This window comes from Brassica napus, chromosome A3 (assembly GCF_020379485.1).
Source record: "Brassica napus cultivar Da-Ae chromosome A3, Da-Ae, whole genome shotgun sequence".
NCBI lineage: Eukaryota > Viridiplantae > Streptophyta > Magnoliopsida > Brassicales > Brassicaceae > Brassica > Brassica napus.
In genome coordinates, this window is record NC_063436.1 from 12,397,444 (window position 1) to 12,420,749 (window position 23,306).

At 35.9% G+C, this 23,306-nt stretch overlaps 4 protein-coding genes across 6 annotated transcripts; 1 reads left to right on the forward strand and 3 right to left on the reverse strand.

Moving 5' to 3' along the window:
• Positions 1-168: 168 nt before the first annotated feature.
• On the reverse strand, positions 169-3,182 carry LOC106385858 (amino acid transporter AVT3B-like). Its single transcript, XM_048775959.1, has one exon. The coding sequence runs from the start codon at positions 1,895-1,897 to the stop codon at positions 686-688; it is 1,212 nt and encodes a 403-aa protein (XP_048631916.1). The 5' UTR covers positions 1,898-3,182; the 3' UTR covers positions 169-685.
• A 175-nt stretch (positions 3,183-3,357) lies between these two features.
• On the reverse strand, positions 3,358-8,077 carry LOC106388505 (leucine-rich repeat receptor protein kinase HPCA1). Its single transcript, XM_013828591.3, has 19 exons — positions 7,819-8,077; positions 7,612-7,732; positions 7,451-7,522; positions 7,276-7,350; positions 7,113-7,184; positions 6,861-7,025; positions 6,693-6,767; positions 6,527-6,598; positions 6,379-6,450; positions 6,237-6,305; positions 6,039-6,113; positions 5,892-5,963; positions 5,676-5,813; positions 5,124-5,599; positions 4,902-5,054; positions 4,694-4,830; positions 4,400-4,619; positions 4,093-4,328; positions 3,358-4,016 (listed from the first exon to the last, which is right to left on the reverse strand). The coding sequence occupies exons 1-19, from the start codon at positions 7,904-7,906 to the stop codon at positions 3,543-3,545; spliced, it is 2,862 nt and encodes a 953-aa protein (XP_013684045.2). The 5' UTR covers positions 7,907-8,077; the 3' UTR covers positions 3,358-3,542.
• A 1,263-nt stretch (positions 8,078-9,340) lies between these two features.
• On the reverse strand, positions 9,341-16,073 carry LOC111197815 (leucine-rich repeat receptor protein kinase HPCA1-like). Of its 3 annotated transcripts, none has more exons than XM_022715147.2 (19): positions 15,822-16,073; positions 15,633-15,753; positions 15,472-15,543; positions 15,313-15,387; positions 13,268-13,339; positions 12,999-13,163; positions 12,821-12,895; positions 12,655-12,726; positions 12,504-12,575; positions 12,355-12,423; positions 11,937-12,011; positions 11,779-11,850; positions 11,559-11,696; positions 11,009-11,484; positions 10,786-10,938; positions 10,578-10,714; positions 10,284-10,503; positions 9,977-10,212; positions 9,341-9,900 (listed from the first exon to the last, which is right to left on the reverse strand). In XM_022715147.2, exons 1-19 carry the CDS (start codon positions 15,907-15,909, stop codon positions 9,427-9,429), a joined length of 2,862 nt encoding a protein of 953 aa, XP_022570868.2. In that variant the 5' UTR covers positions 15,910-16,073; the 3' UTR covers positions 9,341-9,426. The 3 variants fall into 3 exon arrangements, with proteins under 3 accessions (XP_022570868.2, XP_022570867.2, XP_048631914.1); XM_022715146.2 differs by having other exon boundaries at positions 15,472-15,561; XM_048775957.1 differs by lacking the exon at positions 12,355-12,423 and having other exon boundaries at positions 15,472-15,561.
• A 5,832-nt stretch (positions 16,074-21,905) lies between these two features.
• On the forward strand, positions 21,906-23,254 carry LOC111213398 (AT-hook motif nuclear-localized protein 17). Its single transcript, XM_022715149.2, has one exon. It carries the CDS (start codon positions 22,253-22,255, stop codon positions 23,042-23,044), a length of 792 nt encoding a protein of 263 aa, XP_022570870.1. The 5' UTR covers positions 21,906-22,252; the 3' UTR covers positions 23,045-23,254.
• The last annotated feature ends 52 nt before the right edge of the window (positions 23,255-23,306 follow it).

Below are 23,306 nucleotides of genomic sequence, written 5' to 3' on the forward strand. Positions count from 1 at the left end.
ATATATAATTAATCTATTTTATTTTATATTTTAATAATTATGTTTATAACGAAAATTTTATTTTAAAATAAATTTTAAAATTAAAATATCTATTTTAAAAAATAATATTTTACATTTAAAATATAATTAATTTATATTAAAATATTTTTATTGTAAATTAATTTTAAAAATTAAAATTTTATTTTCTGGATATAAAAATACTTTTAAGATATTATTTAATAAAATAAATTAATTAATTATATATTTTCTTTTATTTTATAGATTATAAATACAAATGTTTTTCTAAAAAGTTTATATAAGAGCATTGACCAGAGATTATTTGGAAGCATTAGCATTTAGTAAATATTTTTCTAAATAATTTTCTAATAATTGTTGATCGGATAATATAGATCATAATGATAATGCTAACTCTCTACCGATCAATGTCTAAGTAGTAGTGGCCAAATGAAACGAGATATCATAGAATGTTGGAAACATTACCTCTAAAGCGTTGAACAAGAACACCGTAAATGTTATCAAAAAAACAATGGTAACAGTTGAATCGAATGGTTACCAATAAGTAATATAACAAATAGTATTCTGGAAATCTCTTGATTGAAAAGTAGAAAACGATTCCAACAAAAGAAGTCAAAATGGGCAGAAAAGAAACAGCAACGTCCAGTCTCTTTTCACCTACCTACAAACTCTAGTTCCAGTTGAATATCTCGCTCAGGGAGCTCCAAGTACCTGAGACAGCTAGAACGAGGCCCAGTAGCACGATCCCAGAGTTGAAAGTCCGTTGCTTCCACCCTATTTCGTCTTTGAAGACCATCAGATGAAACAAAGCAGGCAACACGAAGCCCAACGCACAGCAGACGCTGCTTCCCACCAATGACAAAAAATCTGCAAAGTTTGGCACCAAGAGAGCCACCAGGGTCACAGCTAAGACGAGTAGCCATCTGAGCCACACGCAGTACATACCACTCCAAAAACGTCTCTCAACGATCTCAAACACAGGGTTCATCATCAAGGGGAAGGTGAAGAAGAGGTTGATGCAGAGTCCCAGCTTCACCAGGCTGCTCACCAGTCCTGGCCCCAAGTTGGCTGTGATTATGTCCATTGTTTCATCCCCAAAGGCCATGTAACCTAACACCCCGAAAGCTCCGAAAAGCAACGCGATGATTCCCATGCTGAGCGCCAACACTTTGCCAAACTTTTCCTTGTCCTTCATCTCCGATTCCAGGGGTAAAACCATGCCCACACCTTCGAAGGCGTAGACAGCCACTCCCATCCCATAGAAGAAAACTGACATACCACCAAAGGCAACCACGTCAGGCCTTTGCTCCACTGCAATCTTGACATCCTCCACGATCACCACCGCCATTGCGCCAAGATCAACCACGTCGGCAAATATGCTTAGAGGTGCCAAGTGAGTGAGCGTCTTGACGGAGTTCAAGCCCAGCTGAAAAGGAAAACATCCCCATATGTAGAGACTCTTAGGGGACACGTGACTCAGGGTCAGAGTGGTGGTTGGGTTGAAGAGATTAGCTAAAGTAGTACCGATAAAGATGAGATATCCGACACAGAAGCCAGCCTGGGACAAGATGATAAGAACGTCAACGAGGAACCTCCCGAGTGGGCCGCAGACTGCGAAACCAAGGTCTCCGAAAGAGCCGATGTTGGCGGCACCGAGCTTGCGGCGGATGTGAACGAGAAGCATCATGCAGTGGGTGATCAAAGCTGCTACGGAGAAGAGCGTGAGCACACCCATGAGCCATCCGGTGCGCTTGAAGGCGTAAGGAAGACCCAGAACCCCAGCCCCGACGATAGCAATAAAGACATTGGCGAAAGTCTTGAACTGGCTGGACAATGGTCTTTCCTTCCCGAGAAGGGGTGTGTCCTCTCTCGCCGGTCCCATGTTGTCGCAGAGATTGGGGCTCTCTCGATATCAAATTTATTATCAAAATAAAATAGATGGATGATTTGGGCGGCATTCCCTAGCTTTTTAATTACCACCTGAAAACAATCTTCTATTAAAAGCATCTTCCCTCTCCATCGTTGCTTCAATTTGGTATAATAAATCTCTCTCTCTCTCTCTCTCTCTCTTCATTTAGAGATATTACTGTTTATGGATGAAGAGAGAGACATGGCGAGAATTTCTTGTCTGCTTTCATGATCGTCTACAACATATTCCTTCATCTTTCTCCTTTTCTTTTTTTCTTGTTAGTGCCAAATCTATGATCAAGTTTAAGATTATTACCAGCTCCACTAAGACTGATCTGGGTCTTGTCTTATTGTTCCTCTGGCTTATCTTTACTATGCAACATAGATTTGACATGTGTTGGTTGAGCACCCCCACTAAAAAAGGATGACGATATGATAGATAAGAAAACCTACTCTTCATAGCCGGCTGCTTCCATGGATCAAATTCTTCACTGGAATTTTAGTTCTCACTCTGATCTTCACATCCTTTGGTGTATGATCGCCCTCCTCACACACGTTCTTCTACTCTTGCGTGGTCACCGCGTTTGGTTACACGTTACGTCTCCGATCAAGGTTTATGCTCCCTGATTAAGGTATCTTCAGTGCTCCGTCTCTGATCCGATCTCTTTGGATAGTTCGATTTTAACTCGGTTGGAGCTTTGATGCTGAGATAGAGAATCTATCTCACAAACCAGGCCAACAATCGCTCTGTGCTCAACGTCTCTTTCTTGTCATCAGCGTTCATCATGTTAAATCTGGAGTGATCCTATACCAACAACTGCATTGTCTGATCATGACGGTATTGCGTCATCTCATCATTTGTCTCATTTTTTTTTTTTTAATAATTGGATACATGTGATAGAACAACATATCATGACGGTATTGCGTCTAATCCTAGATCAGCTAGTCTAAACAACCTAAAATGAAGTTCTCTAAGAAATATAGAAGACTCAACTGTTGATTGAGTTTAGTGAGTTAAGAAATTGTTACATACACGTATATGCACCTGCAATCTCCATACATATTGTGACGATACATATATATACCATACATATTGTGATAATACAGAAGCGGCTCATCACACACCGCTGTCTGTACCATACATATATCTATATCTTTATGAGGAGAACGGGGAGTGCAAAAACAAGCTATGTACTATTCATGCATTGCTTGTTTTATGTGGCGGTTTAAGCACCATATTTGTTCATGTTTTCTAGTGTTGCACAATGTTAAAAACATTTAATAAACAAATATTAGTATAAAAAGTTATCCGTGCATGCTCGTAGTTTATCATCTAGTCTCTCTTATTAAAACATAATTATTATCATAGACTCAACTTCTTTTTGTAAGTTTTTAATCAAATACATCATTCTATTATACAATTCACTCTTCTAATAATAGAAAATAACATTATACTACTGATGTGTTTCCAAACAATACAATAACTAATCTTGTATCCAAACAATATAAAAGATTAGACACATAGCAATAGCAGCAAAATCAAATCTTGAAAATCTGACCTTCACAAGGCATTTCAAGTATTAAGTCAGTTACAAAATATTTTAAAATAACACAACCGATCATTGGGGTTCGAGCTTTGAAGCTGGGAAATTCCCACTGTACTCAAACGAATCCTTTCCATACGGATCACCGGATCCTTTGATAGCTTCCTCGTACGTTCTCGAAGAAGATGCTGAATCAACGTTCGGGTTTAAACCCGCAAGCTGCATTATGTTCTCAATCTCTTTCACAACCTCACCCATCGATGGTCTATTCACTCCTTCCTCCTCCACGCATCTCAGAGCCAAATCTACATACTTCTCAAACCCTTTAAGGTTGCTGCTGCTTGCGATGATTGTAGTGTCCATCAGTTCTTGGAGGTCATACAAACTTCTGGACTTATTCATCTTTGTCTTCACCTCTCTCACCACGTATTTACCCCTCTCTATTGGACTTTTACCGGTTAACAGCTCAAGCATCACCACACCAAACCCATACACGTCACTCTTCTCGGTCAACTGATTTGTCATGTAATACTCAGGATCCAAGTATCCCTAATTACAAAGAGTACTTTTATATTAAATATATATGAGAAAGAGAGTGAAATATTATGACTGACTTTCTACTCACCATAGTTCCTTTCACCTGTGTTGTCACATGTGTTTTCTCAGGGTCTCCCACAATTTTGGAAAGGCCGAAATCAGCAACCTTAGCAGTAAGATTTTCATCAAGTAATATATTGTTTGATTTGATGTCTCTGTGTATAATTGGAGGATCAGCAAGCTCATGAAGATAAGCTAGACCCTTCCCTGAACCAAGTGCTATTTTAAGCCTTCTTGTCCAATCAAGCCTGATCCCACTCTTACCTGCATTATTACAATATTCAGCATCCAAAAACTAGTATAAATTCCGCAACGAAAGAGGTTTGGTATATAACCTGATAGACTGTCTCTAAGAGATCCATTTGGAATGTACTCGTACACCAGCATTTGTTCACTTCTATCGAAACAGAAGCCCAAGAGTCTGACAACATTCTTATGGTGGACTCTGGAAAGAAGTTCAATCTCAGTTTTGAACTCCAAGCCTCCTTGCAATGATCCTTGTTGAGCCCTTTTGATGGCTATGAGTTGTCCAGAGGGAAGAATCCCTCTGTAAACCTGTTTCACCATCAGAATTTCAACGAAGGCCATTTATGTATCATTTGAATTGATTCCATTGCAAAGACACAAACCTTGCCATAACCTCCACCCCCAACATCATTTGCCTCTGAGAAGTTTTCTGTACATTTCTTCAACTCTTCAAAAGTAAAAGCTTTTGCTCCCATTAGCTGCGGAGCATCGATACTGCTCTTACTTGTATTCCACTTGGCTGAAACATACAAAATGAAGATGTAAGCATTTTAAGTCTTAAGGGACAAATCTTTTGTAGTAAACCTTTACCAAAAGGATTGTTCTGATCAGTTGCTCTGTCTGCTCTCTTTCTTTGCCTGAGAGCGTAAACCCCAGCTAAAGTTAACAACAACAGAAGAACCACAGCGCCAACTGCTGCTCCGATTATAATGCCCATGTTTGATGAGCTGGAACCTCCTGCATCTGTGGCAAAAAATAACTGAGCCATACTGATCAATACAGATTCTGTTTGACTGCGTGTGTTGATCATACCAGAGAATTGATTGTAAGGATTGGCTCTGAATACGTAAGGGCCAAATATATGAGGAGGTTTATAAGTCTGATTGCTAAAGGCAAAATTAACAAGTGACATTCCACTCTCATTAAAACTCTCTCGGCCCAATGGAAAGACTAAGAGATCTATTAGAAGCTGATGATCGGTAGCGTTCTCTCTTATGTTTCTGATGGCTACAGAGTCCACAGGATAACTCAATTTCTTAAAGAAATCTTCTATAGACTTCTGGAGAATTTCGAAGTTGGTGGAGTTGAGCAACCCTGAGAAGGAAGGAGATCTGAAGTAGAGTGTTCCTATGACTGGATGTGCGCAGCGGCACGAGGGACTTGCTTCCCTGCCCTGATCACACGGAGTGCATGTTGGTGGGATTGTAGAATATGAGGTATTGGGTGGGATTTCTGAGCAGTAATTTGGCTTGTTACCCTCTTCCTGGCACACTGGATTATCTGCCAATCTGTAGATATAAAAACACACATAAGCAAACTATTATTAAGAAGAAAATAAAATTCATTTGTGACCAGGATACATACATTACTTGGATGACTGTGTTAGAAGATGGTTGTTTATAGACATCTATGTTGTTGTATTGTAAATCAACAAACTCCAACTGGTTGCTAAATCTGGTACCGAAGTCTAACGTTGAATCTATCTGATTTCTCTTTAGGATACTGCAAGTCAATAAAGCACAATTAGTACTTATCTCATAACATTAGTTTATTTCCTGTTTCATGTATTGTTTGACTTACACAGTCTGCAACTGAGCAGGGCTGAAAAATGAGTTTGGTATCGAACCATTGAGTTTGATTCCTTCCATCCTTCTGAAAAGGAGAAGACCTTTTGTTCTTACACATGGAGATCAAGAAGAAGAAAGGAGATAAGGGAAATTCTCATACAATGTTGCCAGAGAGTCTAATGAAGAGATCCATGATGGAATAGGTGAGGGTTCAAAAGTGTTATTGCTCACATCTCTGTTACAAAAAAAAACAAGCACATATAGCATTAGATTGATGGATAATATATGAAGGCTTGATAATAGTAGTAATGGTAAACAGAGCGTCAAAAGAGGAGATATATATATTTTTTAAACTTACAATGTGTAGAGACTGGTCAAGCTGGTTAGATTTGGAAGAGTGCCAGTAAATTCGTTGTTCGCCAAGTACCTGAAATGAATTCAACTCAAACTCTCTACCATTTTCTTTATATATCTACAAAGAACTTTAGTTGTTTACTTACAGTTCTTGAAGACTTGTGAGATTATTAAGACTTGTAGGAATATTGCCCGTTAGTTTATTCCTATCAAGGCGTCTGTAATGGAGAGTAAAACATAGTATGATAATAAACAATTTGGAATAATTTTTTTTAACAAAGCGTTACTGCTTACAACACTGTCAACGTTTGAACCAGGCTGAGTGTGTCCGGGATTTTGCCCGTGAATTGGTTTCCATCGAATAGCCTATGGATAAAAAAACAAAAAATGTAGTCATGTTGTTAGTTACAAGTCTCAAATTGTACAAACTCTGAACTTTCATAAGTATTATGAAGCTTACACATGTATCAAAGTCATGTTTGAACTGAAAAGGTTTTCTGGGATAGAGCCCGAAAGCTTGTTTTTTCCAAAATGGCTGGAGAAAGTGAAGGACAGTAAGACTAATTAGTATACTGAGTGATTACAACCCAAAAAATTAAAAGATAGAAAGAGTTAGGATTATATATACAAATGCTTAGTTTCAAGAAGCATATCAAGTCCAGGTGAAGAAGTCCCATTAGAAACTGGAAGCGTTCCTTCAATCTGATTGTCAGCTATATCAAACCAATATAGTTTCGATAACCGTCCAATGGAAGCCGGAATTGTACCACTGAATTGATTTAAATTTAGGGAGCTGTATTTAGGAAACACACAAATTAATACTGATGGATTTAGAGAGGCTTGAGCGCGAACATTGAAAAAGAGTCAAACAAAATCTTACAGATATATAAGTTGTTCTAATTGTCCAATAGACTGAGGGATTTGACCAGTGAAACTACATCCCACAAGGATCCTGGAGAGTAAAAATGAGTTAGCCAAAATAGGAAATAAGACAAGGAGATATATAAACTTGTGATACAGATCCAAAGATCATGTTTTCCTACAAGTTCTTCAACTTCTTAAGTTCACCAATATTTGGTGGAAGTGGTCCAGTCAATCCGGTGTTGTATGACAAATCCCTACAAATATTATATCATAAGATGAAAAAAAAAATCCATTTATATGTAAGGAAAGAACAGAAAGAAGAAGAAAGAACAGAAAAAAAGAAGAAAGACATACAAGATCTGCAATTCAGACAAGGCTGCAATATCCCCAGAAAGCTTTCCTTCCACGTTGAGGTTACCTAGTGATCTGCAGCAAGCAACAACACTGTTAATAATCTGCACAGAGGGTTATTGGAAGAAGCAGAAACAAATTACAAATAACAAACATGTCAATACATTGAAACGACCCGGTTATTGCTACATGTAATTCCAACCCAACTGGTTCCACAAGGATCAGCGCCTTCCCAGTTACTAGGAGGCTTGGTCCATTCAGCCTTCAGGGCTTGTAAAGCAGAACCTGCACCAAAATTTCAAACTAGTTCAGAATTTTTTAAAAATTTTGTATCTAGAAACAGTGATCAGCATCTATTTGATTATACTTACCGTCAAAACCATTTGTGAGAGCGGAGACAGACAAAATTTGGAAGAAAAGAAAGATCAGGAGCATAAAGGCTCCAATTCTTGAACTCATCTTCAATCCGTCAGTGTAACTCTTTTCTGTTCCTACTTCTTCTAATCCGTCAATGTAACACAACTTATGAAAGACTGTAATGTTTACAAAAGGAGGACTTCGAACAATTTAATTAAAAATATAGGGTGTGGACCATAAAAAACTTAGTCAACTTGAAATAGCCGATAATGGGATTTTAAAAGGTTTCAATTCAGTAGGGTTATGGGTAGGAACAAATCATGAACAATACATTAAAGAAAAGATATGAGTTGTCGTGATGCACCTTTTGTGGGACCTCTTTATATCTACTTTACTTAATACACTCAATTATTGATTTCAAAATTAAATATCTCCAAACGTATTATTTGTTAGCCCAAAACGCATTACTATCTTCGTGATCATTTTATCAGAACAGAGTAATAGGGTCGCGTGAAACATTCATACCCTCTAAACCGCAACCTCTAAACCGCAAAAAATAATTTCAATCTTTTATAGCAGAAAACTTTACTAAAAAATAAGTCAAATTAATTCAGTTATTGTTAGAATAACTCATAAAAATTTAAAATTACTAAATTATTTTTATAGTCGAAAATGCTCTTTTTACAGTTGTGACAAAAATTTATATTACAAAAATACCATTTAAATTTTAGGAAAAATCACCGTTTGGCAGATTTATTTAACAAAAAAAAAACAAATCTATCGTGATATAAATTTTGTTATTTAAACATGTTGTTAAATTCACATCTGTCGTGTATTTGGTGGCAGACTTCAGAGTCACATCAGATTATTTTGAGGCGGTTGATATATTTGTCTGATTTAATGTTGTCAACAGATTTATTTGTTTTAGTCTGTCGAATGAAGTGGCCGATTTTTTAAAATTGCCAGTTTTATTTTGTATTGGTTAGATTTTTAAGTCCGATTTAAAAATAGGTACAACCGACTTTTAATGGGTAATAGACATAAATTTTTATGACAGATATGTTTATCCAATTAAATTTCTAATCGACTTTTATATTCATTTGGTGGCAGATTTTTTAAATTACCATCTTTGATGGTAGACTTTTAACTTAAATTTTAATTACCATATTAGTACACACTTATTGTAGCAGACTTATCCACTCGAATTTCTAGTTAAGTTCACAAAAATTTCGGTTTAGTTTAAATTAGTTCAGGTTTAGATTAATTTTGGTTTTGGTTTTAAATAATTTTGAAATTTGGTTTAAATCAATTTGTTCCCGGTTTAAATTAATTTGTTGGAGATAAAAAGCGGCCAAGGAAAGAAAACACATGTAAAACTTGTAACCAGGCGGAGCATAATTCTAAAACATGTCCTCTTAAATGATGAGTATTCGATCTAGACATCTAGTTTCAGGCTTTGGTCATTAGATTTCATTTACGTTGGTGCTACATTCGGTGGTATACTCTTTGGTGTTCCATTACGTTTACACTTTGGTCTTTGGTGTTATGTTACTTTTCATTTACTTTGGTCTTTCATTGAAGTATTAAGTCGGTTACAAAATATATGAAAATAACACAATCGATCATTGGGGTTCGAGCTTTGAAGCTGGGAAATTCCCACTGTACTCAAACGAATCCTTTCCATAAGGATCACCGGATCCTTTGATAGCTTCCTCGTACGTTCTCGAAGAAGATGCTGAATCAACGTTCGGGTTTAAACCCGCAAGCTGCATTATGTTCTCAATCTCTTTCACAACCTCACCCATCGATGGTCTATTCACTCCTTCCTCCTCCACGCATCTCAGAGCCAAATCTACATACTTCTCAAACCCTTTAAGGTTGCTGCTGCTTGCGATGATTGTAGTGTCCATCAGTTCTTGGAGGTCATACAAACTTCTGGACTTATTCATCTTTGTCTTCACCTCTCTCACCACGTATTTACCCCTCTCTATTGGACTTTTACCGGTTAACAGCTCAAGCATCACCACACCAAACCCATACACGTCACTCTTCTCGGTCAACTGATTTGTCATGTAATACTCAGGATCCAAGTATCCCTAATTACAAAGAGTACTTTTATATTAAATATATATGAGAAAGAGAGTGAAATATTATGACTGACTTTCTACTCACCATAGTTCCTTTCACCTGTGTTGTCACATGTGTTTTCTCAGGGTCTCCCACAATTTTGGAAAGGCCGAAATCAGCAACCTTAGCAGTAAGATTTTCATCAAGTAATATATTGTTTGATTTGATGTCTCTGTGTATAATTGGAGGATCAGCAAGCTCATGAAGATAAGCTAGACCCTTCCCTGAACCAAGTGCTATTTTAAGCCTTCTTGTCCAATCAAGCCTGATCCCACTCTTACCTGCATTATTACAATATTCAGCATCCAAAAACTAGTATAAATTCCGCAACGAAAGAGGTTTGGTATATAACCTGATAGACTGTCTCTAAGAGATCCATTTGGAATGTACTCGTACACCAGCATTTGTTCACTTCTATCGAAACAGAAGCCCAAGAGTCTGACAACATTCTTATGGTGGACTCTGGAAAGAAGTTCAATCTCAGTTTTGAACTCCAAGCCTCCTTGCAATGATCCTTGTTGAGCCCTTTTGATGGCTATGAGTTGTCCAGAGGGAAGAATCCCTCTGTAAACCTGTTTCACCATCAGAATTTCAACGAAGGCCATTTATGTATCATTTGAATTGATTCCATTGCAAAGACACAAACCTTGCCATAACCTCCACCCCCAACATCATTTGCCTCTGAAAAGTTCTCTGTACATTTCTTCAACTCTTCAAAAGTAAAAGCTTTTGCTCCCATTAGCTGCGGAGCATCGGTACTGCTTTTACTTGTATTCCACTTGGCTGAAACATACAAAATAAAGATGTAAGCATTTTAAGTCTTAAGGGACAAATCGTTTGTAGTAAACCTTTACCAAAAGGATTGTTTTGATCAGTTGCTCTGTCTGCTCTCTTCCTTTGCCTGAGAGCGTAAACCCCAGCCAAAGTTAACAACAACAGAAGAACCACAGCACCAACTGCTGCTCCGATTATAATGCCCATGTTTGATGAGCTGGAACCTCCTCTATCTGTGGCAAAAAAATAACTGAGCCATATTGATCAATACAGATTCTGTTTAACTGCGTGTGTTGATCATACCAGAGAATTGGTTGTAAGGATTGGCTCTGAATACGTAAGGGCCAAATCTAGGAGGAGGTTTGTAAGTTTGATTGCTAAAGGCAAAATTAACAAGTGACATTCCACTCTCATTAAAACTCTCTCTGCCCAATGGAAAGACTAAGAGATCTATTAGAAGCTGATGATCGGTAGCGTTCTCTCTTATGTTTCTGATGGCTACAGAGTCCACAGGATAACTCAATTTCTTAAAGAAATCTGCTATAGCCTTCTGGAGAATTTCGAAGTTGGTGGAGTTGAACAACCCTGAGAAGGAAGGAGAACCAAAGTAGAGTGTTCCTGTTATTGGATGCGCGCAGCGGCACGAGGGACTTGCTTCCCTGCCCTGATCACACGGAAGGCATGCAGGTGGGATTGTAGAGTATGAGGTATTTGGTTGGATTGCTGAGCAGTAACTTGGCCTGTTACCCAACTCCTGGCACACTGGATTATCTGCCAACCTGTAGATATATAAACAGACATAAGCAAACAATTGATAAAAAAAAACATTTTGATTTCTGATCAGGATACATACATTACTTGGATGCGTGTGTTAGAAGATGGTTGTTTATAAACATCTATGTTGTTGTATTGTAAATTAACAAACTCCAATTGGTTGCTGAAGCTGGCACCAAAGTCTAACGTTGAATCTATTTGATTTTTCTTTAGGATACTGCAAGTCAAAAAGCACAAGAAGTACATATCTCATCTCACACCATGAGTTGATTTTCTGTTTCATATATTGTTTGACTTACACAGTCTGCAACTGAGCAGGGCTGAAAAATGAATTTGGTATCGAACCATTAAGTTTGATCCCTTCCATCCTCCTGAAAAGGATAAGACCATTTTTTCTTAGAGAATATACACTTGGAGATCAAGAAGAAGAAAAGAGATATAAGGGAAATTCTCATACAATGTTGCCAGGGAGCGTAATGAAGAGATCCATGATGGAATAGGTGATGATTCCAAAGTATTATTGCTCACATCTCTGTTATATAAAAAAAATCACATCATGACATTAGATTGATTGATTATGAAGGCTCGATAAGGGCATCTCCAAACCTAATCCATTTTTTCTTCCGAAATAGAGTAAAATAGAGTATTGTGTAAAAAATGGTACAACCCAACTTCATATATCATTCTGTAAAGGAGTTTACATCATAAATGGAATAACATATTTTTTGTTTATTCATTATTCTATTATGGAATGTAAAATAAAGTTGGGTTAGAGTATTTTTACTCTATATTCTCTTTTTACTCTATTTTAGAGCAAAAATAGAGTTTTACATAGAGAGTTTGAGTTGAATTAATTATATATTTAAAAAACTTACAATGTGCAGAGACTGGTCAAACTAGTTAGACTTGGAAGAATACCAGTAAATTCGTTGTTGGCCAAATACCTGAAATTAATTCAACTCAAACTCTACCATTTTCTATTTATATCTACAAACACAGAACACAACTTTAGTTGTTCACTTACAGTTCTTGAAGACTTGTGAGATTATTAAGACTTGTAGGAATATTGCCAGTTAGTTTATTCCTATCAAGGCGTCTGTAATGGAGAGTGAAGCATAGTATGAGAATAAAAAATCTGGGATAAATAAAAAATTGAACAAAGCTTTACTACTTACAACACTGTCAACGTCTTAACGAGGCTGAGTGTGTCCGGGATTTTTCCCGTGAATTGGTTCCCATCGAATAGCCTATGGATAAAAAGAACAAAAATGTAGTCATTTTTTTAGTTACAAGTCTCAGATTGTGCAAACTCTCAACTTTCATAAGTAATATGAAACTTACACATGTATCAAAGTCATTTTGGAACTGAAAAGGTTTTCTGGGATATGGCCCGAAAGCTTGTTTTTTCCAAAATGGCTGATGGAGAAAGTGAAGGACAGTCAGACTAAATAGTATATACTAAAACGAGTGATTACACACCTAAGAAGTTAAAGATCAAAAGATTTGAGATTATATATACAAATGCTTAGTTTCAAGAAGCATATCAAGTCCAGGTAAAGAAGTCCCATTAGAAACTGGAAGCGTTCCTTCAATCTGATTGTCAGCTATATCAAACCAATATAGTTTCGATAACCGTCCAATGGAAGCCGGAATTGTTCCACTGAATTGATTTAAATTTAGGGATCTGTATCGAGGAAACACACAAATTAATACTGATGGCTTTAGAGAGGTTTGAGAGTGAAAATTGGAAAAGAAAAAAAAAAAAAGAAGAGACAAACCAAATCTTACAGATATATAAGTTGTTCTAATTTTCCAATGGACTCAGGGATTTGACCAGTGAAACTACATCCTACAAGGATCCTGGAGAGTAAAACAGAGTTAGCTAAAATAGGAAATAAGACAAGGAGAAATATACACTAACAAAACCTCTATAAATTAATATTACTGGAATCATAACATTTTATTAATTTATAGTTATTAATTTACAAAATAAATTGTTTTTAAATTTTTTATTTTAGAGTATTTACTTCTAAACTAAGAAAATAATTAAGTTTATGGTATATTCATTTACATGTTTGTTTTTGTATGCAGACAGTGCATTTAGATGACAATATTCAAATGTTGTTTGTTTGAATACTATTTATCAACATTTAGATATAGCATATGGATGCTACATTTGTATCTCAAAATTAAAAAGACTTAAACACCCTTCAATACAATTATAAAAATTAATTATATTAGTCATGATGATTTTTTTTTGTCACATTAGTCATGATGATTATTATATAATATTTTCAATCAGAAAATCAAGTTTTTCCAGGAAAACTGAAAATCAATTTTTTTCACAGAAACTGAAAAATCAAATTTTTTCGCCAAAACCGGAAAATCGAGCTTTCTTTCAAAACTACATTTTCTGCCAAACGGCAAAATATAGTTTTTCCACCAAAACAAAAAAAAGTTGAATTTTTCTACCAAAACAGGAAAATCGAGCTTTTCATTTGGAATCGGTAAATCAAGTTTTCACATCGAAACCGAAAATTGATCTTTCTGCCAAAACTAGAAAATCACATTTTTCATTATAACAAAAAAATTGACTTTTCCCGCCAAAATCAGAAATTATGTTTTCCTGTTAAAACTGTAAAATCAGGTTTTCCTGCCAAAACCTCAAAACTAGTCTTTCCTCCTAAAATCGCAAAATCATGTTTTTGTGCGGAAACCAAAAGATCAAGTTTTTTTGCTGAAACCGATAAACCAAAAAATTTCGCCAAAACTAGAAATAGAGTTTTCCACCAAACCGTAAAATTAGGTTTTTCCGTCCAAACCTTTAAAATCACAATTTTCACCGAAATTACAAATTGTGTTTTCAGTCAAAACCACAAAAGTAAATTTCCTGCGAAAATTACAAAATTTATTTTAAATATATTTATTGAAATATTATTATTAATTCATTATTAACATTTTCATGAACCGTCGACAAATTTGTCAAAACTAGTTAGGGAAACATTGTCATAAAGACGTCACAATTGTATTGTTGGCTATTTCCGCCACACTAATGTGACAAATTGTGACAAAATTTGGTTACAACTTAGAATGTCACCATTTTTTGATGAAAGAATTACTAAATTGTGACCTAATAAAATAGTTAGAATAATGTATTTGTTATGTCACAGATTTGTGACCAATAATTTTTGTCTCAAAACTTCCTCACAATAACTCATTTTCGTGTAGTTTTTAGTTTTTTAACTACTATTATTCAAATGCTATTATAAAAAAAAACAATGTAGCATCTAGTATTGTATGTGGATGCAAATACTAACTATAAAAATGAAAAATATTTAGTTGCAATATCTAGATGTTTTATCCTAATATTAGGTTTAGATGTTGAATCAATACAAAAATGAACATGATGTTATTAAATTTTAGAAATTTGAATTTCATATTATTTTATTAAAATATTTTTTGAATATGAAATAAGTTTTATAGAATTGAAAATGTGTTAGATATAACATTAGAAAATATAATCAAAATATAGTGAAGTGTTAGAAAAATAACAATAATGCCAATGTAAATATAAGAAAACAAGACAATGTTTTGTTTGTACATATAAAAAATGTGTATATATATATATATTAATTATTAATTTATGGTTTCAGAGGAACCATATATTTACATAATGTTTTCTATAAAAAAAATTATCTTACTATATTTATCAACTTATGTTATATTTTGAACCGGTCTAATTTATTAATTTATCGTGTTTATTAGTTTATCGAATATTAATTTATAAATCTACACTAATTTGTGCTACATATCCAAAGTTTATGTTTGCCTACAAGTTCTTCAACTTCTTAGTTTCACCAATATTTGGTGGAAGTGGTCCAGTCAATCCAGTGTTGTATGATAAATCCCTGCAAACATTGGATCATAAGATGAACAAAATTAATCCATTTGTCAGTAAGGAAAGAACAGAAAGAAGAACAAGAAAGACATACAAGATCTGCAATTCAGACAAGGCTGCAATATCCCCCGAAAGCTTTCCTTCCACGTTAAGGTTACCTAGTGATCTGCAACAAGCAAAAACACTGTCCAAAAAATATGCGGAGGTTTATTGGAAGAAGCAAAAACAAATTATAAATACAAAACAAGTCTTGACATTGACACGACGCGGTCACTGATACATGTAATTCCAACCCAGCTGGTTCCACAAGGATCATCGCCATCCCAACTACTAGGAGGCTTGGTCCATTCAGCCTTCAGGGCTTGTAATGCAGCACCTGCACCAAAATTTCAAACTAATTCAGATATTGTGAACAGTGATCAGCATCTATTTGATTATACTTACCGTCAAAACCATTGGTAAGAGCAGAAACAGAAAAAATTTGGAAGAAAAGGAAGATCAGGAGCATGACGGCACCGATTCTTGAACTCATCTTCAGTCCGACAATGTAACTCTTTTCTGTTTCTACTGCTTCTTATTGTATCTCAAAAGATAAATTCATGTGGTCTACACAATTTATGAAATAATTTTTAAATAAAAATTGACAGCCTCGCTTAGTCGCTCTCAAAGGTTATAATGTTTCCAAACGGAGGATTTCAAACAGTTTAATTAGAAACATACAAAAATATACAGAGTGGACCATAAGAAAATTGGTCAACTCGAAATAGCCGATAAAAGGATTTGAGAAAAGTTTCATTCGGTAGGGTAACGGGAAGGAACACATCATGAACAATACATAAAAAACAAATGAGTTGTCGTACTGCAAACGGCAAACATATTGTGAGTTATAAAGAATACAAAATTAAATATCTCCAACGTATAATTTGTGGTACGATCTGGACCAGAGTCTCAACTTCAAGGGTAGGAAGACTATGTAAGAACCAGATATACAATGGGCTAATGCACGATCTGATGGGCTTTATGGAAAACTAATAAGCTTGATCCATGAAATCTTGGACCGAGAGAAGGCTATGGACCTTGATGCGGCCTCTATCAAACCGGATCGACTATGGATCAGTATCGGAGACCAGTGAGAAACTTGTTTAATCAGGACATGGGCTGGACGAACCTCGATAGACAGGAAATGGCGACGAACTTGCTTCGATATAAAACGGACTGGGGGATCTGATATGATCGAAAAATGAACTGGTCAAGACGACATGGGTGAGAAATGAGCTGGAAATGGAAGATGAATATCTGGAACTAGAAATGGATCAGCAAGAGCATTTTCATCAACCAAGTGTGCCTAAAGAACATAGTAGACATGCTGAAGTTGGTGAAGATGGAGCCCATTATGGAGTTAGTCGTATAAAGTGGCCCATAAAGTGGAAGGACCGACCTGCTTGGTTTAAGTTGGGTCGATGATTTTATTTAAAGTGTATTGGTATTTTGCTACATGTAAACCAATTAGAATTAGTATTTTGTCTTTGGAAACCCATTTGGATAGGTATTCATAAACCAATTCGAATTAGGATTAGGATTTGGTTTTCTTAAACGAAGTTGTTTTAGGATCTGCCTTACTCTACTAAATGCATTATGCAAGTCCATCATGGAAACTTAACCATTCTTTTAATAAAAACAAATTATTAAGGCTTCAAAATCTTGTCTCCTTCAAAAGACTTCTATCATTGTACTTCTTGAACAATCTTCACACTAAGGAGAGTGATCTCCTGTGGATCATCTTTTGCACTAAGAGGGCTGAACCTGTTCCATAAGAGTAGCAAAACAACCTGAGAGCAATCAATAGCTCCAAGGTGAAGATTATCCATCATCCAAGAGCTTTCAAAGGTATGCCCACCATACTTTCAAATCTGATTGACAAAAGGTCTTCTTTCCAAGGCCACGCCAAGTGGCATCAACGTTGCTCGAAGGTTTAGGGTTTCAAGTTATAAACCTAGGATCACGAAACCCATCAAATATCTAGCAACATTCTATGTAATCTTATAGAAAACAGGAAGCGAAGGCTAAACAACAAGCAACAAGGGAGTTATCGGAAGGAAAGAAAAGATTGATACAGATTCCACCATTTTATAGGGAGTTTGATCTTAATACTTACATTAAATGGGAAAAGGAGATGGAGTTTGTCTATGGATGCAAAAACTACACAGCAGAGTTTGGTATCTTCGTAGCAGCCACATTATGTGGATATGCACTTGACTGATGGTGTCAAATTGCGAACACTAGGAGACACACTAAAGAGCCATATGTTTCTTCTTGGCATGAGATGAAAACCATGGTGAAGAAAAAGTTTGTATCTAGAATGATGGCGACATCAAGTCATCATCAGAAAAGGAGAAAGGAACCAGGAGCAAATCAGTGGAGAACATGAACCTGAAGAAAGCTAAAGAAGTCAACCAGGACATAGGTACAATCAAAACAATATATCTTAAAAATCAAGAGGAATTTATCCATGAAACCGGTTTTCCTGAATTCTATACTCAACAAGAGCACACAGAGAATTGGTTCCACACCACAAGGATTAATGGTTTAGGAGATATCCCATTTCTAAGTCAAGGGTGACCCGACTTACCTTATTTGGAAGCCCAATGGTTTAATCAGTTGCAAACCAAACAAGATTTGGCATCACCGCTTAATTCATGCCAAGCGTGATTCCAAATATAGATTAGAGGTGAAAGCTCTAAAGCATTGTCCAGCAATAAATATCAAGTTTTGTTCTTTAAAATATCATACGAGAAGGAGAAACCCAAAAAACACTAGACCACTAAACTAAACTTTGATTTACATAAAAAAATAATATCTGCATGGATGTGTCAGTCAAAGATACTTTGTTCCTTATAAACGAAATCTGATTATAAATTTTAAAATATAGATTTTAATTTAATTATCGAAGCATAATTAAAAGATGAAGACATTCGAAAACACAAAATAAAATTCAGAAAATATAGCCAAAAATATAGCTACTTAAATCAAAATCATGTTCGACAATTACATATTCAGATTCAAACTCACATGCTCAAATTGAATTCAAAATTATTGGGTTCTTAACATTATTATTTGAACCAAAGTAGAAACAAAAGTAACTAAACCAAAACCAAAATCATATTCATAAATAACCGAACTATTGCCATATTTTTAAAACTGGAAACAAAAACCTACAACCGAACCAAATCCAACAAATTAAAAATACAATATGAATGTGAACCGAAACTTTAATAAAAAGAAATTATAGATATAAATATAAATAATCTCGTGTTTTGTTCAAGTATGACAATCTTGGATGTCTAGAAAAAAGAGTATATTCTATTTGTCTAGAAAATTACATATCCATATTCAGATTGAAATGTTTGAATTGAACTCAATGTTTTATCACATTTCTAACACTGTTATTTGAATCAAATCAAAAACCAAATTTATAAATAACCAAATTATTACTATATTTCTTGAACCAACCGAAAACCAAAACTCACAACCGAACAAGAACCAATAAATCAAAAATATAATCTTGACGTTAACTGAAGTATATAAAATATTGTTAAATCATAAAATTTTAATTTAAAATGATAAAATTATAGATATAAATATAAATAATTATGCGCAACCACGCGGGTCATAATCTAGTTTGCATCATTAAATGAATCAAATATAACAACTTTGGTATATCTATGTTTAAAAATTCCAATTCATCATTTAACAGGTTTATACAATTAACATATAGAACATAATCGTATGTAACCGGTTCTGGCCACCATTTCTAATAAGTGATTAGATTTAATAATAAACATGTCCAGTTTATATAGTTATTAAAAGAAATAAGTGATCATCAGCATCAGACCGGTACTGATAATTATATCTAATACATTAGTAGCTATTCAACCCGTTCATAGATACTTGCTAAACTTCATACACTAGAAGAAACCAAAAAATCTTATACAATGAAGTTGACTTTTTTCTCCCTAGGCTATATTATTTTTAATGGTTTTTTTTTTTTTGTCAAAAAATCATTTGATTGCAATAAAACCAGTACTAAGACATGGCCACAAGGAGTTCATACAAAAGAAAGCTTGAAAGGAATTAAACTAACGACATCAGTAGATGCCACAATTACTAAGCCCAACAGGGAAAAGAAGAAATAATGAATGTCTTCTTAGCCATCAGTAGAAGGAGGATCAATACTCCACGATCCAATCAACTTACAGGACAGCCACCTCTGCTTCTGATCGCAATAAAGAACTGAGCCAATAGATATGCAAGTAGAAGCTCAGATGAGAGACTTAGCCTTAAAGATGATGACATGAAAAGAGGATAAAAACCAAAGCGTTAATCTGAACTTGAGGGATCAATGAAAATTCATGAATTAAAACCATGAGTATTGTAAGCTCTGCTTTTATCCACAATAGTGGCTTGAGAAGAACCCAACATGATTCAAAGTCCAACTCCAAATGATGAATCCCTATCAATTCAGATCAATGACAGCCCAACATGCATCTAGGTATTGTTGTGTCTTCAATACACCCTAACTGAAAACCATCTTGTAACAGGGAGCAAGGCGTAACTCCTCTAACAAAAACCAGGACAAACTGAACCAACTACCATAGCAAAGCCCAAACACAAATGAATGGCAACAAAGAACTAAAATCGTCGCACATGACAAGCCATACAAGATTCCATTGCAAAAGAATCAGGCTACCCAACAGCTAATTGTAAAGACCATTGGGAAGATCAGCAACAAAGGTCTACCAACACCACCAAAACCATCACACAAGGAAATCCGCCACTGTCACCACCATATACACTCCAAACACACCTTCCTTGCTCTAACTCCATGTAGAACATCATAAAGCTACACGAAGACCATCAACGACCGCTGCAAAGGAGGCCATACAGAGAGAGAATAGACGACTTTAGAGAAAAAAGAAGGATACACCACTGAAAGAAGAGATCGAGGAGGAATAGCCTTCCCCGGTGGTGGCGGAAGCCAAACCACCGAGGAAGCTGTGGTGGATCTAAGCAAAGGTTTCGGCGGCTACGAAACTTTTCGTGATTTTTAATGGTTTTGGTTGGACTTTAATTTAGATTACATGCCTAAAGTTGACCTACTTGCAGCTTTGAACGTCTGCGACTAAAAGTGTTTTTGATCGTCGATGGCCTTTATGATCTCTGATCAAAACTGTAAAGTCATATATAATTTAGACGGCTTCATATCCTTCTCGATCTTGATTTCTCTTCCATCTCATTTTTTTTATTTTTTGATAGTTTGTTCTGTGTGGATTTTGGCTTTGAAGAGCGACCTTATATGATTCTATGTCTGCGATGAGGATTGTTTGATAGATTGAAGCTTTATTGATTACCTTCTCACTCTGTTTTGTTTTGTGTTTTTTTTTTCTTTGCTACACTCATGGTGATTACTTCCGATCATCTCCAATAGAACACTATTTTTTCTTTTATAATAGAGTTACTCTATTTTATTGTTATAGAGGATAAAATAGTATTCCATTGGAGATGATCTAACAAAATTTTGATATATATATATAAATCAAAACAAATATTAACACGATTGTACGGATCGAGATCTAGTATAATGTTAATTCTACATTTCTCGTGACAATTCAACAGTTTTAAAACAAATATAGTACATTAATCATGAAGGAGAAGAAAATAACAAATAACAGATTATTATCTCAGCTCTGAAGAAAATTGTTACGCAGTCAAATATCAACCATAGCTGGAGTTAAAAGCAGGGCCGAAACTAAGCACAGCCACTTGAAACATTGGTCATGGCCTCTAAAATTTTGAAAAGTTTTTTATACAGACATAGGCTTCTAAGTTAAGCAAAAAAAATTTATAAAAATTCTTACAAAAATGTTTTAAACTCCCGGAATTTCAGATCCCGTCTCCAAACACAGTTCTTAGGATTACTTATCGTGAGATGCGTAACATCATTTTATAAAACACAGAGGCATGTATGCTTAAATCTCTGTTAATCTCTCTGAAATGTTTTCTTGTTTTTCTTTTTTTCCTTGGACTTGTTTCTTAAGGATTACAACACTGTGATTTCCTCTTTTCGGTTTATATGATATTAATGTTTTAGCAAAAAAGAAAAGAGATAACAGATTACTAAAGAGTAAAAATGAGGCGACCAAGGGATATATGAAAGAGACAGAGCTGGTTCTTAGAATGCTCCAGATTTGGGATATGGGGGATGTCTCTATCTCTTTCTCATCCCCACTTGTCTCCAATCTTTTTTCTATCTAGCATTCAAATCAATTTCCAAATCTTACTAATCCATGACTCAGACCAGAAAAATATTTTTTTCCTACTTATCATATTTAAATAATCTAATTTTTTTTTATTTTCTCGGCATATGTAACATTTTAAGCAGATTCATATATCTACTTAGAAAGTTTAACAATATTTTAAATTAAAGTTGAAAATATATTTATACGAAAAGAGAAAGTGTGAACCCACAAACATGGCACAGAATCAAACATATATATCTTCGCTTTTAATTCTCAGCTAGCGGCGCCGCTCTCTCTTTTCTTGCATTCAAAGCTCATCTTCCTTCTTCCCTATCCTCTCATTTTCCTCTTTCATTTTTATTTATATATATATTACCAAAAGAGAATACTTTTCCATTTTATAATTTCTCCTTACCACAGTTGGATTACGAAAGGTCCTCCCCTCCTCCATATCTTTCCATTTTATACAACCCATACCAACCTCTTCATACTCTTCTTCCTCCTTTTTAATCATTTACATAAAAATCCAAACCAAAAACTTGTAATAAACAAATCATAAAAGAAAAGAAAAGAAAAAAAATGAAAGGTGAAGGTAACGAGATGTTTCCAAAGCTCCCTCAAAACCACTCACTCTCCTCTCACTTCCACCTCCCAGCAACCATCGCCGTCGATGACTCCTCCATCGAAGTCGTCCGTCGCCCACGTGGCAGACCACCAGGTTCCAAAAACAAACCAAAACCACAAGTTTACGTCACACGCGACACTGAGCCTCCTATGAGTCCTTACATCCTCGAAGTACCTTCGGGAAACGACGTCGTTGAAGCCATCAACCGCTTCTGCCGCAGAAAATCCATCGGCGTTTGCGTTCTCAGCGGCTCTGGCTCCGTCGCCAACATCACCTTACGTCAGCCTTCTCCCGCAGCTCCTGGCTCAACTATAACTTTCCACGGAAAGTTCGATCTCCTCTCCGTCTCCGCTACTTTCCTCCCTCCGCCGCCTCGTACCTCCTTGTCTCCTCCCGTTGCCAACTTCTTCACTGTCTCCCTTGCCGGACCCCAAGGACAGATTATCGGGGGATTCGTCGCCGGTCCGCTAATTTCCGCCGGAACAGTTTACGTCATCGCAGCTAGCTTCAACAACCCGTCGTATCACCGGTTACCGGCGGAGGAAGAGCATAGGCACTCTGTTTCGGCCAGGGCAGGAGAAGGAGACGGCCAATCTCCGCCGGTATCTAGAGGCGGTGGAGAGTCAGAACACGTGGCGGTTAGAGGAGAAGAGTCTTGCGGGGTAGCCATGTACAGTTGCCACATGGGTACGCATGGCTCTGATGTTATTTGGGCCCCAACCGCAAGGGCTCCACCGCCTTACTGACCAATCTTTCACCAAGAGTCTCTCTCTGGCGTTCTGCTTTTGATATCGAAGTCATCTCCTTTTGCTTTGTATCTTCTCTAGCTTTTTTTTTTCGGACAACATTTTCTCTAGCTTTTAATGTCAGAATTTGACTCTCTACGATCTTACTCGTGATTTTGTGTTGTTTTAGCTTAGTTACAAGTTTCACATTTAAATAAATTTTATAATATACTTCCAACCCCCAAGTTTCTTCCACTATATTTTAGGTGATATTAAACTAACA

Coding starts and splice junctions, on each gene's coding strand:
- LOC106385858 (XM_048775959.1), bottom strand. CDS start 1,897: ATGGGACCGGCGAGAGAGGACACACCCCTTCTCGGGAAGGAAAGACCA.
- LOC106388505 (XM_013828591.3), bottom strand. CDS start 7,906: ATGAGTTCAAGAATTGGAGCCTTTATGCTCCTGATCTTTCTTTTCTTC. Junction 6,599..6,692: donor AACATGACTTTGATACATGT/GTAAGCTTCATA, acceptor TTTTATCCATAG/GCTATTCGATGGAAACCAAT. Junction 5,964..6,038: donor TTAGACTCTCTGGCAACATT/GTATGAGAATTT, acceptor TCTCCTTTTCAG/AAGGATGGAAGGAATCAAAC.
- LOC111197815 (XM_022715146.2), bottom strand. CDS start 15,909: ATGAGTTCAAGAATCGGTGCCGTCATGCTCCTGATCTTCCTTTTCTTC. Junction 11,697..11,778: donor CCTGCTCAGTTGCAGACTGT/GTAAGTCAAACA, acceptor TTTGACTTGCAG/TATCCTAAAGAAAAATCAAA. Junction 11,485..11,558: donor AACACACGCATCCAAGTAAT/GTATGTATCCTG, acceptor ATATATCTACAG/GTTGGCAGATAATCCAGTGT.
- LOC111213398 (XM_022715149.2), top strand. CDS start 22,253: ATGAAAGGTGAAGGTAACGAGATGTTTCCAAAGCTCCCTCAAAACCAC.